The 19,380-nt window shown below is 43.8% G+C and overlaps 1 protein-coding gene across 1 annotated transcript; it reads right to left on the reverse strand.

Annotated features, from left to right (window-relative positions):
- Positions 1-1,957: 1,957 nt before the first annotated feature.
- pde1a (phosphodiesterase 1A, calmodulin-dependent) lies at positions 1,958-13,577 on the reverse strand. Its single transcript, XM_058082922.2, has 16 exons — positions 12,094-13,577; positions 10,384-10,410; positions 7,423-7,536; positions 7,168-7,350; positions 6,624-6,690; positions 6,041-6,157; positions 5,804-5,944; positions 5,592-5,692; positions 5,377-5,502; positions 5,198-5,299; positions 4,970-5,090; positions 4,816-4,897; positions 4,386-4,506; positions 2,830-3,014; positions 2,653-2,754; positions 1,958-2,576 (listed from the first exon to the last, which is right to left on the reverse strand). The coding sequence occupies exons 1-16, from the start codon at positions 13,158-13,160 to the stop codon at positions 2,536-2,538; spliced, it is 2,697 nt and encodes an 898-aa protein (XP_057938905.2). The 5' UTR covers positions 13,161-13,577; the 3' UTR covers positions 1,958-2,535.
- Between the last annotated feature and the right edge of the window lie 5,803 nt (positions 13,578-19,380).

Below are 19,380 nucleotides of genomic sequence, written 5' to 3' on the forward strand. Positions count from 1 at the left end.
ACAGCTAGGAGACCCTAGTTTGATTCCCCACTTGGCCATTCCCGTGCATGCGTGGGTCTTCTCCAGGTACTCCGGTTTCCTCCCACATTCCAAAAACATGCTAGGTTAATTGGTGACTCCAAATTGTCCATAGGTATGAATGTGAGTGTGAATGGTTGTTTGTCTATATGTGCCCTGTGATTGGCTGGCGACCACTCCAGGGTGTACCCCGCCTCTCGCCCAAAGACAGAAAACATTATGAACCATTTAATTATCTCATCTGCCTACAGGGTGGTGATGTAATGAGAATCAAGCAGTGTCACATTTCTTCTTGGCTTCTTCCCCTTGGCCCTAGATTTTAAGGGGTATGGTAAGGGGTAAGACGAATGGGAAGGGCTAAGGGCTAATTGAGATTCAGCCTTAATACCCACAATTGTGTCTTTTCCAAGAACAGACTTTCTGATTGGGTAAAGTGGCCTTACTGTTGGACATTATAGCCACATGTTGCTTTGGCATGCACTATATATCAATTAACCTTCTTAAATGGGTGTTTTGTGAATGGTCATCTGCATAGTTAATGTGAAGCAAAGCATGTTTGATTGTAATCATGTTAGACAACTCACCTTATTGTTATCTATTGTTAGGGGCAGCTTTCTCCATCGCTGCCCCCACCCTCTGGAACTCTTTGCCCCATTCACTCCGTGCTTGCCCTGACCTTCCCACCTTTAAAAAACAACTCAAAACCCACCTCTTTGAATCTGTTTTTAATGTCTAACCTTTTATATCTGACTGCTGTGCCCCACCCCGCTTTTACTCATGTTTTAACTGTACTCGTGTTTTTACTCATGTATTAACCAATGAATGTTGTATTTTGGTGTGTCTTTTATTCTGTTTACTTGTTTTATTCAACTCCATTCTTTTGTAAAGTGTCTTTGAGTATCTTGAAAAGCGCTATACAAATAAAATGTATTATTATTATTATTATTATTATATATTGTTATCTAACATTTTTTCTGACATGGTTCAATGTTCATATGGTTCAGTGTTTGGTCGTCTTTGGTTTGACCTTTGTTACAAACGTGTCCTCCTTTGGTGCTTTCCTCATCTGTGGGCTGTTTTGTGAATGGACTTCTGCGCATGTTTCAAGTTTGATTGTGATGAGGTACACTCACTTCACCATCTTCTGGTGCTATGTAGGTTATTACAAATTCAGTTAGCTTTTCCCAATAGTGTTCACAGTGGTTGGTCAGCTTTAGTTTATCACAAGTTTGGGCCTACCTCATCTTCACGGTTCTTAAATGGGACGTTTTGGGAATGGAACTCTGCACAGTGAATTTAAGTACTGTTAAGCTATTCACAAATATTTTTGTTAATCTCTTTTTGCCTAAAATCTTTGTCCTGCATTTTATTTTTATTACACTTGAAAAATTATTGGAATTGCTAGAGGCAACATTGCCCCTATATTTGCAAGGTTCATCACGAAAATTTGTTGTATCGCCCGTCCCTATGTTCCAAACTGACTTCCTTTGAGGCTTATAATGTCAGGATGGGTCATCTCTGATTGGTGGAGTCAGGAGGGAAGACAAGCAAACAGTTAATTGGCTGTAATCAATAACAGCTGGTGTGCCTCCAAATAGAATAATCACAAAGTTATCATTTGTTCTCTTATCTTAAATCATAACTATTCTCAATACTACAGAACTATACAGTATTTGATTGTGGTGGGTTCATGTTCCTCTGGCGCTCTCTGGTGGTGGTAGAGCATAATAAGGTACTGTTACTGTACTGTACTGTTAATGAATGCAACGAGACTGTCGAGACTGTCAATCAAAAGTCAACAATGTCTTTGTAAAGACAGAGCTTGTGTACCTCATGAAGTGGCCAGCTGAAGGGGGTCTTAGATGCGCGTTAAAAGACTCCATCCTGTCCAACCTTTGACTACACTAGTGACCTGCAAGAGACGTGACTGGGCCAAGTTTGAAAATGTTTAATACAAGTTTACAGAAGCTAGCTGTACAGTGCACACTCTCATACACACACACACACACAAAGTGCACAATAGCGACAGCACACATCACATGAACAGACACAGTGCTCAAAAGAATGTCATGATGGAGGCCCTGCCCCTTTGCTGGCTGAACAGTTTGAGGGTAAAACCATTTTGATGGTTGATCTTTGACAGCCAGAAGAAGCAACAATGATGAGCGTAAAAACATCAGAAGCTGCGCTAGTAGAGCAGTGATCCACAGCACTGATGCATGGTGGACATGCAGGCTTGATAGCTTCTAGATTCATCTACAGTGTTATACATGTGGACCCTCCCTGCCTCTAATGGGACAAACGACACGGGTACTTCCTATCAGCTCCATAGCTCCGCCCCACTATGTTTGGACAATGAAGCTGCTAGGAAGCGCATGATGCCTTCATCGTCACTAGTAAACAAAAGATCTGGAGGCCTCCTGGAGGGCCCTTGAGGCTCCCCAGGACCGGCTCAGTCACTGCGCTTCTTTCGCCAAGACGACGGTTTCCCCTCAAACGCTTCACAGTGGATGTCCATCAGGTGTTTTCGTCTTCCTGCTCCTCTCCTGACCCCACCCCTGCAGGCGTCACAATAACAACAGGTCAGCACACAGACAGCTCAGCGAGTGTGTACTTGCGATTCTCCGCTCGCACCGTTCCATGTGGAGTGGTCCGCAGGTTCGAGGTCATTGGAGTCCTGTGTTTGGTCCTTAGAATCCGCCCTCTCCTGCTCCTCTTGCTCCTTATTGGCTAACTCTGGCCACACACGCAAACACACTAAGGAACCACGTAACATCACAATGTTGTATGTGTATGTGCGTGCACCCCTACCGTCCACAGAGAGTTCTTTCCATCGCTCCTTGTTGCCGGCAATGACACCAGACAGGTGCGCCCTTAGTGCCGGCAGGTCGATGGCGGTCAAGGAGAAGTCCAGCTGCCCGTCATCACTGCTGCCATGGCGACCGCTGTTATGTCGTTGGACAGACTCCACAGTGACAGAGCCACTTCCTGTTAGGCTGCAGGATGAGTGACGTCACCGGCATGCGGCCCAAAGACACCTCATATGCTAATCTAGCAGTGATTGCCCCCATCATCCATTCTTCCACACACTGGAGCTCGAACCCCGGTCCACACATCCCCACCGATTTAGAGTAAAGGGCTGTCCTCCAGCTCAGTTCTTTAAGGCATCAAGGAGTCACGTTTAATCACACAGCCACCCCAACTGGGATTTGTTACGCCCATCCCACTAAGCGACACTTTTATCTGAGTCACGCCCAACATAACTCTCCTGTACAAGCCAGGATTCAAACTGAGGTCCTCCAAATGAGAGTCGAGAGAGCAAGGTATCAAACTAAAAGCCAGAGTTGTCAACATGATGTCCAAAGCTACACATAAAGGGGACCTATTATGCTTTTTCCACTTTTCTGACCTATAAAAGTAGTTAGAATGTTGTATTCTCGTGTTAAACGATGCCAAAGTTTCGGATAATGAGGTTTGCACATTTGGTAGTGAGTCCTAAAATAAGTTTGGGATGGCTCAAATGCTTGGTTTAAAAAGGTGTGGTAAAATCGTTCCTTTGTGATGTCACAGAAGGGGAACGTTGTTATTTGTAAACTCTCTGCGCTCCCCCAATCCCGGCTCCCCCCAAAACGCTAGAGCTATTTACCATTGAGAGACGTCTTGAAGTAAACTTTTTTCCTGAGAAACCTCGGACTGTACAGTCTCTTCTTGCGAATTGGATTTGGGAACCAACACACATGGCTGTATGTTAAAAGTTGACATTTTAAAAAGATAAGTCGCCGTTTATGAACTCCTATAAAGCTGGTGGCACAAACCGGAAGTCTTTATATGCACTCGGTATTGGGCAAAATTGCCAGTTAAGCGGCACAAACCGTAAGTGTTTCTATGCACTCGGTAGTGTGACCAACCACAGCATGAGCCGCCGCCCACACCCTCGGCGGGCCGTGGGTTGTATACATTAAAACAGACCATTTTCGCGGAAACCACAAAATTCAAAGAAATACAGCTGAATAGGTGCAGATTCTGGAAGAACTAGAAAGCTTTCTGTGCTGGCTGTGTAGTTGCTCTATAGGAGTCCACAACTCAATACAAAGGGCAGAGAAATTAGCATAATAGGTCCCCTTCAAGGAGTTAAGGAGTCACGTTTACCAACATACTCTCGCACAGCTGCACCAGCTGGCGTTCGTTATACTAACTAATGAGCTGTCACAGTTAATTAATAGCTCATCACTACAACTTTACATTTATTAAAGTGGATAAGAGTCAGAATGACTTGCCCCCTGAGAGTAATCGTTCATCACACAAATGAATACAGGATTTGTTTGTTTGACTTGTGAAAATTTGTGTAGGAGGATTGGTTCTGATACCTAGACCGCCTGTTTCCTGTCTCCCGGGCCTTTCTTTCCTCGTCTATCAGAGGACCAATCACCTTTTCTGTCATGTCCACAAGAACACTGAATGTCGGCTCCACGATGAAGTCAATAAAACCTGACACAGAAGAAGAGAGACAGGAAGTGACATTTTATGTCATTTATGTGGACATAAGTATATGGACACATAAAAGTAACATCACATGGTGGCAAAAACAAGAACCTGTTAGACTTATTTTAATAGCTCGGCTCTTTTTTCTTTGTGAAAATATCATATTATTATTTCTAGATTTTTTTTAATGTCCCAGTCCAGGATGTACGCCGCCACTCGCCCAAAGCCAGCTGGGATAGGCTCCAGCATACCTGCGACCCTAGTAAGGATAAGCAGCATAGAAAATAGATGGATATTATTATTATTGGTTCTTACCAATCTGAGATTGTGCTATCATGGTGGCCTTGCGATCACAAAGAGGTGAAAAAGGAAGTCCGAGTTCGCCTTCTTTGTCTCCCTAAAAAACACATCATTAAGCATGTCAGTCAAGATGAACATCATGACTTTGTGTGTGTGCGTGTGTGTTGACCTGTCTGAAGAACTCCTCCATCAGGCTGTGCGTCCAGCGGAAGTGCAGCGGCCACGCTTTGGCAGGATGACTGATATCGGCGGCATGAAGCATCAGAGATAAGACCTTCACTTTGTCCACACTGCAGAGATGTCACATGGTCACCAGAACATACGAGTCTTACATTGAAGGTGTCATTGATATTGTAAGCTAGGAAAAGCTCGGCACAAGGGTTCAAGGTTCACTGACCCATGTGACTGTGTCAGGGTGTTCCTCATGGTCTTGATCTGCTGGAAGTGACACGACATGTCAGTGGACATCACCATCTCAATGACGAGCGCCCTCAGCTCCCTGTGAGACCACAACAACATGACAGCCTATTAACACTGTCTCTATGCGAGCATGCACGTACAGGTGCGTGTGAGCACCTCCAGTCGTCCTTGTTCAGGTTGATCAAGATATTGGTGTCCTCCTCGGCCATTAGCCTGTAGGCGGCGCTCACGTGGTGGTTCTCCAGCACTGACCTGTCATTGTAAAAGATGGCCACCTCCGACCTGGCACATGAATGACATATGAGGTCAAAGTGCACGATATCTGCACACATGATAGCGAACAAACTTTGAGGGTTTTTTGAGGGGTCTACCTTGTGTGGATGTGGAAGTTGTTGGTTGTTCCTGTATGCTCAAAGTCATGAATGGCCGCTGCAAACACCATCGCTAGAATCTCCAACTCACTAAGCCAGTGCTACGCACGCACACACACACACACACTAGAGGTTAGGGTTTCTAGTGGAGTCACCCCCTCAGAGTTCCTGTTGGAGCATCTTCCCATCCAATACAAGTTCTGTAAATATACCATGAGTCCAGTATGTAGCATCAGGAAGTGTGCTGTCTGGGTGACGTCAGCGGCATGGACCAGGTTGTGGTATGGGTTCTTGTGTTTACTGTAGCCATTCTCCAAAGCCTCCACAAACTGCACCAGAGCTGGGACCGGGATCTGGACAGAGGACGGACTGTGGCTAGAACTGGTTCTGACTACTGGTTACAACAGACACACTGTGTGGATGCTCCAACAACATGAAAATGTGTGTACCCTGAACCTGGTGATGAGGTCATAGCGGGTCAGCAGCTCGTAGACCAGGAACTTGAGGGCATGGTCCCCAGTGGCCTCATGTAGGGCAAACACATCAAAGGACCACTGATCTACGTCCTGAAAAAATTACAATAAGAAGAGTCAAGGGGCACCAAAAAAGAAAAATAGTAAAAGTTGTTGTTTATATACATACTGTATATTTGGGACGCTAAAATGATAATGTTTTTAATGAATGGACGGATGTGATAATGTCACTGTTGATTTAGCTGCAGCATTCATTCATTCATTTTCTACTGTTTATCCTCACGAGCGTCGCAAGAGTGCTGGAGCCTATCCCAGCTGTCTTCAGGTAAGAGGCCGGGTACACCCTGGACAGGTTGCCAGCCAATCACAGGGCACATATAGACAAACAACCATTCACACTCACATTCATACCTATGGACAATTTGGAGTCGCCAATTAACCTAGCATGTTTTGGAATGTGGGAGGAAACCGGAGTACCTGGAGAAAACCCACACATGCACGGGGAGAAAATGCAAACTCCATCAGCTGCAGCAATAAAACTTTTTTTTTTTTAATATACCTTCAGAGCTGTCAGAGCCGTGGGTGGGTACGTGAGTCCAGCCATGTTAGAAGTCCGTCTGTACATCCTGTCTCACACACACACAAACAGATAAAAATATCATGAGCAGGCAGCCTCCCTTCCTTCCTCCTCCACACTTTGTGAGCAGGATGGATTGTCAGTCGCCATGGTAACGGCCATCCAAACACAGTGTGGCTGATCATTTTTGATTTCACGCGTCGTTAAGCCGCTGCAGATGAAGCGATACCTTGCTGTCAACTACGACTAATTTGAGTTCTAATGACAGCAGACCTCACCATCATCAACATCATGCTCCACAGTGTGTCTACACACTAATGTCATTACGTCGTGCCTTCATCCTCACTATCAGGCATCACTTGGTTCTGTTTTGTTTTTCATTGCCTCACACATTCTAATTGGGATTTAATGTGTATTGGAAAGGAATCTGTCCATTGGGACACATTGTGGTGGTCTAACACTGTGCATGTGTTGTTTTGTTCCAACACAATAAAGTCCTTGATGCATGAATCTTGAAGAACCTCACCTCTCCACAAATATTCCCGCTTGCACGGCGTGGACGATGCTCCGGAATCTGGGCTTCTCCTCAGAGCGACGCTTGGCCACTCCCATCTTCCTGCTGAAGGTGCACGCCAGCCAATCACGCACCTCGCTGGGCACCGACTCGGCCTGGAGTTCACTGAGCTCATCTTCGGGATCCAGAAGACGTCTGTACAGAACCTCAGCACAGTTAGAGTCTTTTTTTCCCCCCGCATGTCCAACCACCCATGTCCCGTCTTACTTGGTCTCATCCGTGTAGACGGTGTCCAGCATTGAAACCGCCAGCTGCAAATTGCAACGCAGCTCCTGCAGGTCCACTACACCGTGGTCCATTTGGTCCAGAACCGCTTTGAGCCTGACCACACAAACAGTAAATAAAGAACCGTAAGGGCTTTGTTACTGCGACCAAGGACCTAACTTAATATTGTTGGGTCCATGTGAGTGTGAATGGTTGTTTGTCTATACAGTGCATCCGGAAAGTATTCACAGCGCTTCACTTTTTCTACATTTTGTCATGTTACAGCCTCATTCCAAACTGTATTAAATTAATCTCTTACCTCCAAATTCTACACAAAATACTCCATTATGACAATGTGAAAAAAGGTTTTTTTGACATGTTTTGAATTTATTTAAAATAGAAAACCAAAAAAATCACATTTACATGTTGATTTGTTGATCCACCTTTGGCAGCAATTACAGCCTCAAGTATTTTTGAATATGATCCCATAGGTTTAGCACACCTATCTTTAGGCAGTTTTGCCCATTCTTCTACGCAAGTCTCAAGCTCCATCAGGTTGGATGGGAGACGTCTGTGCACAGCCATTTTCAGATCTCTCCAGAGATGTTCGATCGGATTCAAGTCTGGACTCTGGCTGGGCCACTCCAGGACATTCACGGAGTGGTTCTGAAGCCAATCTTTTGAGATCTTGGCTGTGTGCTTCGGGTCGTTGTCCTGCTGAAAAATGAACCTTCACCCCAGCCTGAGGTCAAGAGCGCTCTGGAGCAGGTTTTCATCCAGGATATCTCTATATATTGCTGCATTCATTTTCCTTCTATCCTGACTAGTCTGCCAGTTCCTGCTGCTGAAAAACATCCCCACAGCATGATGCTGCCACCACCATGCTTCACTGTAGGGATGGTATTGGCCTGGTGATGAGCAGTGCCTGGTTTCCTCCAAACATGGCGCCTGGCATTCACACCAAAGAGTTCAATCTTTGTCTCATCAGACCAGAGAATTTTGTTTCTCATGGTCTGAGAGTCATTCAGGTGCTTTTTGGCAAATTCCAGACGGGCTGCCATGTTCCTTTTACTAAGGAGTGGCTTTCATCTGGCCACTCTACCATACAGGCCTGATTGGTGGATTGCTGCAGAGATGGTTGTCCTTCTGGAAGGCTCTCCTTTCTCCACAGAGGAACGCTGGAGCTCTGACAGAGTGACCATCGGGGCCTTGGTCACCTCCCTGACTAAGGCCCTTCTTCCCCGATCGCTCAGTTTAGAAGGCCGGCCAGCTCTAGGAAGAGTCCTGGTGGTTCCAAACGTCTTCCATTTACGAATAATGGAGGCCACTGTGCTCATTGGGACCTTCAAAGCAGCAGAAATGTTTCTGTATCCTTCCCCAGATTTGTGCCTCAAGACAATCCTGTCTCGCAGGTCTACAGACAGTTCTTTTGACTTCATGCTTGGTTTGTGCTCTGACATGCACAGTCAACTGTGGGACCTTATATAGACAGTTATTATATTTCCAAATCATGTCCAATCAACTGAATTTACTGCAGGTGGACTCCAATTAAGCTGTAGAAAGATCTTAAGGATGATCAGTGGAAAAAAGATGCACCTGAGCTCAATTTTGAGCTTCATGGCAAAGGCTGTGAATACTTATGTAAATGTGATTTCTTAGTTTTCTATTTTTAATAAATTCAAAAAAGTCAAAAAAAAACTTTTTCACATTGTCATAATGGAGTATTTTGTGTAGAATTTTGAGGTAAGAGATTAATTTAATTCAGTTTGGAATGAGGCTGTAACATGACAAAATGTGGAAAAAGTGAAGTGCTGTGAATACTTTCCGGATGCACTGTATGTGCCCTGTGATTGGCTGGCGACCAGTCCAGGGTGTACCCAGCCTCTGGGATAGGCTCCAGCATGCCCACGAGGATAAGTGGCATTGAAAATGGATGAATGGATTGAATTAAGTAGTTTGGAAACTTGTGTGAAATAGTGGCACATCAATGCAAGCGTTGTCAAATCAGGTGAAACCAGGAAGTGATTGTGGGATTTGGGATTTCTGAGGATGCATCCTACAGGGTTGGCCATGAAGTTTTAGCATGATGATGTGGCCAAGTGGCCAAGTCAGGCTATGTTTTGTTTTTCTCCCTTTAGAGGTGCTCATCACTCTGCTGTCAGACTGTCTAAGTGACAGTGGGAGGTCACATTTTGCACCTTCACAGCTCTGAAGTGACGTGTGTGTATGTCCAGATGATGGCACAGCCAGTCAGCGGAAACCTCCACCATCTGAAGGTGAAAGCTCTACTAATCTTCTTACCTTACCTTTAGTGGTCAGACCCAGTTGAGTTAACAGAAATATTTAAAATAGAATAATAACATTCATTGATTCATTGATTCATTTTCTACAGCTTATCCTCACGAGAGTCGCGGGGGTGCTAGAGCCTATCCCAGCTGTCTTCGGGTGAGAGGCGGGGTACACCCTGGACTGGTCGCCAGCCAATCACAGGGCACATATAGACAAACAACTATTCACACTCACATTCATACCTATGGACAATTTGAAGTCGCCAATTAACCGAGCACATGGAGAACAAGTGGAGAGAACAGGCAAACTCCACACAGAGATGGCCAAGGGTGGAATTGAACTCGGTTCTCCTAGCTGTGAGGCCTGCGTGTTAACCACTCGAGCGCCGTGCAGCCCAGAATAATAACAATAAATTTAAAATAAATTAAAAAGTTAAAGGTCCTTAAATTTACATATTTTAAGTGAAAACTCAATTTCCAGGAATTATTTAGGTCCTAATGCATCATCTTGACTCTTGTAGCTGAAAAGCATCCTATTGTTGTCATGGCAACCAAACACTTTCCTTTACACAGCATAGAGTATGTTTTAGTTTCCACGGTAACATCAGGGCACACAGAGAGACATTTTTAAGTTATAGGAATTGTGACTCGTAGACTGTGTATGTGTCCGTCTTACCTCTGTGATGTGTTTTTATATTTCTGCCTGTAAAAAAAAGAACACACAGGCATTTATGTGCATGTACCCAATATACTTTGATATCTGTTCATGTTGTGTACACATACAGTTCACGCATTTTTTTCTCAATTGTACGCCCTGCACACCCACACATACATTCCTACATACATGTTTGTAGGCCCTACACACTTAATAATCATATCTGTAAAACCTGCATGCCTACACATGGACAGTCAAAAGCCCTATACACCCACGCATGCATCTTTGTAGAATCTACAGGACCTACACACTCATGCATTGAGGAGAAAGATGTGATGAACATGCAAGTTTTCTCTCATTTCATCACTCAAATCACATGAGAGCAGCGACACACAATAAAAACAAAACAACAACACAAAGAGGACAGAGTGACACATCATCTTGTCTGTGCAAACGAAAAACTACTTTGCTGAGAAATAAAAAGCATCTCCATCTTTGTTTGCTGCATTGAAGGGGCTTGTGTGTGGTTGTCATGGAAACTAGCCAGTGACATACACAAATATTTGCTCCTCCACACGGGATAACCTGTTGGTTCCTTCATGTAATCTCATTCACAGCCAGGAGCTACACACACACACACACACACACTTCCAGGAACACAAGGTTGTGTGTGTTAGTTAGCATCCAGCTAAGAGACAGAAAACAATTTTTTTTGTGATAGTCACATGACTATCACCTGTCATATTGTCATTTAGCCCCACCCAAATGTTACCACAACAGCCAATCGGCTTCTTCCCTCTCCTCTGGCCTTTCGGCCTGAAATAATGACTCAATTCTTCGCTGCTAAGTACTCTGTGCTCCATGCTTTGTGACATACTGATCTGCTGCACACATTGACGGCCATCTTGGACTCTTCTGATCGCTTTGTGGTTTAGCATCTCTCGTGTATTTTTGGAGTTTCCCTCCTGTGATGAAAACATCTGTCCACTTTTGGATAGAACACAGCCAGCAGGCACAATGATTCTATTTTAGTCCTATGATGACTTCTGCTGCAGATTAGCAGAAGTGAGAGACGTTTGGAGTGAATGTGTCTCCCTCACTGTTTGTTTGTCACACATTTGACTTGCCAGTGTGCATGTGTGTGTGTGTGTGTGTGTGAGGATTTGGCAACACAATGCACTTTTATTTTAGCAAACTCATCTTGTGGACTGCTGCTGAATCCTGGTTTGTTTAATGTCTTGCCCAGCAGTGCCAGTGGACTAGAAAATGTAGACGTCTACTTCTACTACTCCAGTTGGGAAATGAAATGCATCTCTGCACATGACGGAGTCACCGATGAGGTCACCTCTTCAAACAATGAATTTCATAGATGAACAAGGTTGACTTGAACAATTCTCCCAAGTTCAAAAGGTTGCACAGGTCACTAAAGTGGACCAGGACTCTGGTCCCGCAGGCCACCTCTGGCAGTCTTCACTGACTGACCGCTGCTTGGCAACACTGTGACGTTGCCACAGCAACCATGCAGCACCAAGGGGTGTTGTTGTGTCACATGCACAGATTATGTTGTTAGTGCACATGACAGCCCTAAATCACACACACATATATAAACATAAAAAAAGCACATATGACATCGCCACGGTGACCAATGTGCTCATTATTAGTGGAGTCATGACATCATTATCGGCATAACATGACATCATCATCTAGCTTCAGTACTTCCTGTTTACTTACATTCCTCTGAGGCGATTCAGAACCTGACTGTTGTGGTTCTGATCCAAAAGATCCACAAAATCCTGCAACTCCTCCTCCTCCTCATTCCACCCTTGCTGCACCTCATTTGCCTTCACCTCCTCTTGTAGAATCTCTTCCTGGAATTGCTCCATTTGATGTTCTTCTTCAAGCTGCACGTTCTCCTTATCATTCTCCTCTTCCTCTTGCTGTATCTTATTCTCCTTCTCCACCTCCACCTGCTGCATCTCCTCTTCCTCCTCTTGCAGGACCTCCTCCAATTCTTGCTCTACCTCTTGCTGCACCTCCTCCAAGTAAAGTTGCTGTATCTCTTCGTTCTCATCTTGAACTACCACCTTAATTTGTTGTGCTTCTCCCTGCTTCACCTCCTCCTCCTCCTCTTTCCCTTGCTGCTGGTCATTTAGTTGCACCTCCTCAGTGGGATTTTCCCACTCAAACTTGTCAATTTGCTGCACCTCCTCCTCCCACTCTTGCTTCACTTCCTTTTCCTCCACCTCTTCCTCCTGCTGCACCTTGTCCTCCCACACTAGAAGTACCTCATCATATTTTTGCACTTCCTCCATTTCTTGCTCTTCCTCCTGCTGCTGCACCTCATCCTCCTCTTGTAACACTACCTTCATATGTTGCTTTTCGTCCTGTTGCACCTCCTCCTCCTCCTGCACTTCTTCAGTTGGATCCTCCTGCAACATCTTGACAATCTGCACCACCTCCTCCTGTTGCACCACCTCATCTCCCTGCTCCGTTTGTTGCTCTCCCTCTTTCTGCTCTCCCAGCTGTTGCACCTCCTGCTGCTCCCCCTCCTCAGTTTGATGTACCTGTCTCTGTTGCAAGTCCTCCCCCTCCTCTTGTACCTCCTGCCTTTCTGATTCCTCAGTTTCCTGTTCCTCCCGCTGCACCTCTTCCGTCCACTGCATCTCCTCCTCCTGTATCTCCTCCTCAAGTTTCATCTCATCTTCCAGTTGTGGAACATCTTCCTGTTCCTCTTCCTCCTCCTCTTCCTGCAGTTCCTCCTCCAGGGATAGCGGTGACTCCTGCACCTCCACGTTCATGTCAGTGTAGAGGAGGAGGAGAAGGAGGTGAGTTGCTGTCGGACAGATGTCAGACTGCCAACATGGATGCCAATTGGTGTTGGGAAAAGACGGAAGTTCATCCAACTTGCGGTGACGTCAGCCAGCAGCCGACCAGAAATGGCACTGATCTCTGATCTGCTGTGATGGAGGAAGCGAGGGGTCAAAGTTGACAGGTCAAAGCGGGGGAAATGACAGCGTCTCGGAGAGGATGAAGGATCGTCTGTGGACGTCCTGCTCGGCTCAGCACTCCGACACTGCCGCTGAACGATGCGGCTCCTCATCCCAGAGAATCGCCGTGGCAACGCAGGGAGAAAGTGAAGACGAGAGAGAGACAAGAGAGCGAGAGAGGACGAGGCGGGAGCAGAGAACATTACACAGCATTGCCATGGTAACAACAAAGCTGTTGCTAAGTGTGATGGAATCCTGCACACAGACCTCCTCTTCAACCTCCTCCTCCTCCTTGTTTAGTCCCGCCCTCCTCCTGCTTCATTTCTCAACCTTTCATTCATCCATGTCTTCATCAACATTAAGCAGGAGGAGGTGGAGGACCTGCAAGTGGAGGAGACAAAATAGTTTGCTGTCCTCTAGCCGCCCGTTCCGTCACCATGACAACATGAACATTATGACACAATCCAGTCAAATAAATGTTGAACAAATAGTCATTTTGGTTCTGTCATAGAACTTGTTTTAAAAAAAAACATCCCACCTTGTCCTAAGGTTCTTCCCTGCAATCTGATTGGTCGATCCACAGACACGCCTCCTCATGCTGTATTTGCTCTTGATCGGCCGTTGTATTGCTCCCTCTGCTGTGACTGGCTGTAACAGGACACCTGACCAGAACAAAATCAGATTGAAAACTTGGGAGAAGCAACTTTAAGCTCAGGTTTAACCTCAATTTTAACCTCTTAAGTACAAAGTATCCCAGTACTGGGAGTGATGGGGACTCTATCTATACAGTTGATCCCTGCAATGGGGAGCCCCCGACGAATGGCACAAAACACATGTTAATCTTGTTATTTTTACCATGAAAAATAACATCCAAAGACATATTTCCTGTGGTAAAAGTCTGTTTGAATGATCTGAAAGGGGCGCAGGAAGTGACATCACAACCAGACAATCCCACTCCTTCAGTTCTCCTTCACTTCAAGACAGAGTAAGCTTGGTCACATTTCAAAAGGACACCATTTGCCTCTTCTGCAAATTTTGTGGGACAGTAGTTTCAAAGCTGCCCCGCAGATGGAAAAAAAAAGTGAAAAACCATGGAAAAGCATGCCAACGTGGCACGACGTCAATATACATTTCTGCTGCTAATATGGGATAATATATAGTTTATATATATATATATATATATAGATAGATAGATAGATAGATAGATAGATAGATAGATAGATAGATAGATAGATAGATAGATAGATAGATAGATAGATAGATAGATAGATAGATAGATAGATAGATAGATAGATAGATAGATAGATAGATAGATAGATAGATAGATAGATAGATAGATAGATAGATAGATAGATAGATAGATAGATAGATAGATATAGATAGATATAGATAGATATAGATAATATATATATTAGCTAATATGGCTAATATATAGTAGTAAGCAGCCTAGTACTGGCGGCTAATATACCAACAATAATTCCAAAGGGTCGTCAATACAAATAGAACAATAATATAGCTTTTCATGCCAAAGTGCTCACAAAACAATTGTTGTCTCTCATCTTCAACAAGCTGATGGCTATCAGGTAAACATACAATATTCCTCACAGCACAGAACTAGAAAATGTTATTTTTGGTGTGATTATGTCACTTTCATGGTTGTGTTTGGCCCTGGTTGTAGTGATATTGTCAACATAAATTGTTAGCAAAACATGGCTTGCTGCCACTCGTCTTTTTAGCCTCTTATAGTCTGTCAGTTTCATTAAGTAAATTAATATTTTTCACTACATCTATTCTAGCAATGGATCATAATAATACATAATAAAAATCCCTAATAAAAGCATGGGCTGCAGTTGCGGCCCTAAACCACACCAGGCTAAAATTCAATCCTGATCCCCCAACATCACTTCCTGTCCACCACTCACTGAGCTCCCCTGTCACCGGATGACATTGACAGCGACAGACTCAAGCACAAGTTTTATTTATATCCTTATATCCTTTTAAATTTATATTTATAATAAAATATTTATAATATTTATATTATACACCATAAATAATATTTACAATAATTTATAATAATATATATATTATTTTATTTATTTGTTTATCTACTTCTATTAGTATTATTATTATTTATTTACTTTAAACAGTGGTATACATGGAGCAGTGGAGATGCCAGCTTCCCTGAGGGAATACCAAAGGGATTAATAAAGTATGCATGTAAAGTTGACTATAGGGGTGCAATTTCATACCTAGATGGCTCCAATAATGTTATTTAAAACGTGAATTATTTTGGATAGGTCATCATAGAGAAACATGCCTGAGAGGTAATGTCAGTAAGTGAAATTCAAGAAGTAGCCAACTGTAAGTGTTTCCCATCATTATATAGTGTAAGTTTGAAGGCTATCAAACCCCTCAACATGTATATTTGACACACTTTTCTGAGACAGGCATTAACATGTCCTCAAATTTCTCTCTTGTTTAAATTTTAATGATCAACCTCTTTAACACAAGAAATCATTAAGTGACTCACAGTATTCACTCCTCTGAAGTGCCTCATCCTGGTGCTGTTCAGCTGTAGTGTTTATGTATCCTTGTTAAAACATATTGCCCTGTTGTTGTACTTTACTCCTCCACCTAGTCCTCGATGAATTGAAGATTAATCAACAGTATTCCATAATGGCGCCCTAGCCATCATAGATCATACAACTATGTTTGCTAGCAAAAGGCAGTGGCGAAAGAAGGAGACTTGACAATGGTCTATAGCCAATAAGAACACAGAACACAATGGACGGGTTCTCACTTAGCCAGTATGGACTGTTGTGGCTGGGTACACATGCTGACACAACTGGATATGTCTGGATAGGTCTTCAACTCTAACATGAGGATACAACACCCTCTACTGTTAGCAGTAGTATATACAACAATGGACACACACAACAGAGCACTGTTAGATTGCTGAATTACACCACAAGGACGCAGAACACAATACACATTCATAAGCTGTTGCTCTTAAAAAAACTGCGAAATCCATGAAAGTTGAACTATAATGTAGTAAAGAAACACTGAAATAAGCTATCAGTATTGTTATATTGACTTGGTGTAGATTGGTTTCGGTATCGCCCACCTCTACTTCAAAGAATAAACAGGATGAAAAGATGCGTTCAAGCACACCAAATAACAGACCAAAATGTGTAAGCCTTAAATACTTCAATGCCCCATAAAGTGTTAAAATCAATTACAATTATCAAAAAAATCCACAAAAAGTCCATCCTGGGGCATCTCTGCGTGGAGTTTGCATGTTCTCCCCGTGCATGCGTGGGTTTTCTGCGGGTACTTCGGCTTCCTTCCACATTCCAAAAACATGCATGAATGGCGCAAAACTCAACAGTCATTGAAACACCCAAAAAAATTGATATTTTTGACACACAGCTTACTCCTCCCCCTTCAACATCCGCTCCCCATCTCACTGCCATGTTCTTGTCTCATCTTGTGCCATTGTTCATTCACAACAAACGAAGCTAACAAGCTAAATGCATAGAAGCGTTAAGCCATATACATTCCTCACAAACTTAATAAAACATTTAAAATAATTAAATGTATAGTTACTACCTACTAATGAATCAGGCAGAATTTTTTAAAAGCTGTCCGATACAAAGAAGGAAGGCTGTGTGTGCGTTACATGTGACCGTGGACTCCTGGTCAAACAGGAGCACCAATACAATAATCCTAATTTCATTGAGTGCGATGTTTGCAAAGAAATGCCATGGCAACAGTGTGATTGGCTATCCAGCGCTAATTATTTCGGACTAATCAACACTCAAGAGACAATTACACTCTTGTATGTGGGCGGGCCCAGTTGTGTATGTGCACATGTACGTACGTGTGTGTAATGTATGCAGAGGAGACAACAACACAAACACAGTCAAAAGACGCTTTATGTCATTTCTCTCACACAAAAAAAAAGTTCTTGAAAGTTCCACTGAGGTCACATGATCAGGGATGGAACAGCAACAATACACATTCACCACTGGAGTTTTTCGGGAGAAAAAATGAGATCTGACCTGTCCGTGCTGGCAGAGGTGGTGACCCCTGTTGTGGTGTCGCTGTCATCACGACAGCCATCTTAGTGTCCAGACTGGAGCAGAAGGACCCCATGGTCAAGCGGAGGTTCAGGTCACCTCCAGCGTGGCAATGTGCTACACAAGCATGGACATCCTGCACTCCTGACGTCCTCTGCGATCTGAGTGCATCACAGCCTCTCAAGGAGAAGGAGGAGGAGGAGGAGGAGGACCTGTGCTCCAGGTCATATTATGGGATGGAATTAGGAGCAGAAGTATTTGGACAGTGATGCAGCACAATATACAGTGAAGAAAATAAGTATTTGAACACCCTGCTATTTTGCTATTTCTCCCACTTAGAAATCATGGAGGGGTCTGAAATTTTCATCGTAGGTGCATGTCCACTGTGAGAGAGATAAACTAAAAAGAAAAATCCAGAAATCACAATGCATGATTTTTTAACAATTTATTTGTGTGATACAGCTGCAAATAAGTATTTGAACACCTGTGTATCATCTAGAATTCTGACCCTGAAAGACCTGTTAGTCTGCCCATTAGAAGTCCACCTGCACTCCATGTATCATCCTGAATCAGATGCACCTGTTTGAGGTCGTTAGCTGCATAAAGACACCTGTCCACCCCATACAATCAGTAAGACTTTAACTTGTAACATGGCGAAGACCAAAGAGCTGTCCAAAGACACCAGAGACAAAATTGTACACCTCCACAAGGCTGGAAAGGGCTACGGAGCAATTACCAAGCAGCTTGGTGAAAAAAGGTCCACTGTTGGAGCTATCATTAGAAAATGGAAGAAGCTAAACATGACGGTCAATCTCAATCGGAGTGGAGCCCCATGCAAGATATCACCTCGTGGGGTCTCAATGATTCTAAGAAAGGTGAGGAATCAGCCCAGAACTACACGACAGGACTTGGTCAATGACCTGAAAAGAGCTGGGACCACCGTTTCCAAGGTTACTGTAGGTAATACACTAAGACGTCATGATGTGAAATCATGCATGGCACGAAAGGTTCCCCTGCTTAAACCAGCACATGTCAAGGCCCGTCTTAAGTTTGCATATGACCATTTGGATGATACAGAGGAGTCATGGGAGAAAGTTTTATGGTCAGATGAGACCAAAATAGAACTTTTTGGTCATAATTCCAATAAGCGTGTTTGGAGGAAGAAGAATGAAGAGTACAATCCGAAGAACACCATCCCTACTGTGAAGTATGGGGGTGGTAGCATCATGCTTTGGGGGTGTTTTTCTGCACATGGGACAGGACGAGTGCACTGCATTAAAGAGAGGATGACTGGGGCCGTGTATTGTGAGATTTTGGGGAACAACCTCCTTCCCTCTGTCAGAGCATTGAAGATGGGTCGTGGCTGGGTCTTCCAACACGACAACGACCCGAAGCACACAGCCAGGAAAACCAAGGAGTGGCTCCGTAAGAAGCATATCAAGGTTCTAGCATGGCCCAGCCAGTCTCCAGACCTGAACCCAATCGAAAATCTTTGGAGGGAGCTCAAACTCCGTGTTTCTCAGCGACAGCCCAGAAACCTGACTGATCTAGAGAAGATCTGTGTGGAGGAGTGGGCCAAGATCCCTCCTGCAGTGTGTGCAAACCTGGTGAAAAACTACAGGAAACGTTTGACCTCTGTAATAGCAAACAAAGGCTACTGTACCAAATATTAACATTCATTTTCTCAGGTGTTCAAATACTTATTTGCAGCTGTATCACACAAATAAATTGTTAAAAAATCATGCATTGTGATTTCTGGATTTTTCTTTTTAGTTTATCTCTCTCACAGTGGACATGCACCTACGATGAAAATTTCAGACCCCTCCATGATTTCTAAGTGGGAGAAATAGCAAAATAGCAGGGTGTTCAAATACTTATTTTCTTCACTGTACGTATGCCCTCATGTGACTCAAATGTGGCTTCAACACTAAACTGACATTGAATATTTAGGA

The sequence above is a fragment of the Doryrhamphus excisus genome, linkage group LG12 (genome assembly GCF_037039965.1).
Source record: "Doryrhamphus excisus strain RoL-2023G ecotype Guam linkage group LG12, RoL_Dexc_Guam_v1.1, whole genome shotgun sequence".
In the NCBI taxonomy this organism is placed as follows: domain Eukaryota; kingdom Metazoa; phylum Chordata; class Actinopteri; order Syngnathiformes; family Syngnathidae; genus Doryrhamphus; species Doryrhamphus excisus.

Bases quoted from the DNA above. Each gene is read 5' to 3' on its own strand.
- pde1a (XM_058082922.2), bottom strand. From the start codon at position 13,160: ATGAACGTGGAGGTGCAGGAGTCACCGCTATCCCTGGAGGAGGAACTG. The intron at 5,945-6,040 runs GTACACACATTT...TCCTCTGTCCAG, and splicing joins ACCTCATCACCAGGTTCAGG to ATCCCGGTCCCAGCTCTGGT. The intron at 4,898-4,969 runs GTCAACACACAC...TGTGTTTTTTAG, and splicing joins TGGAGGAGTTCTTCAGACAG to GGAGACAAAGAAGGCGAACT.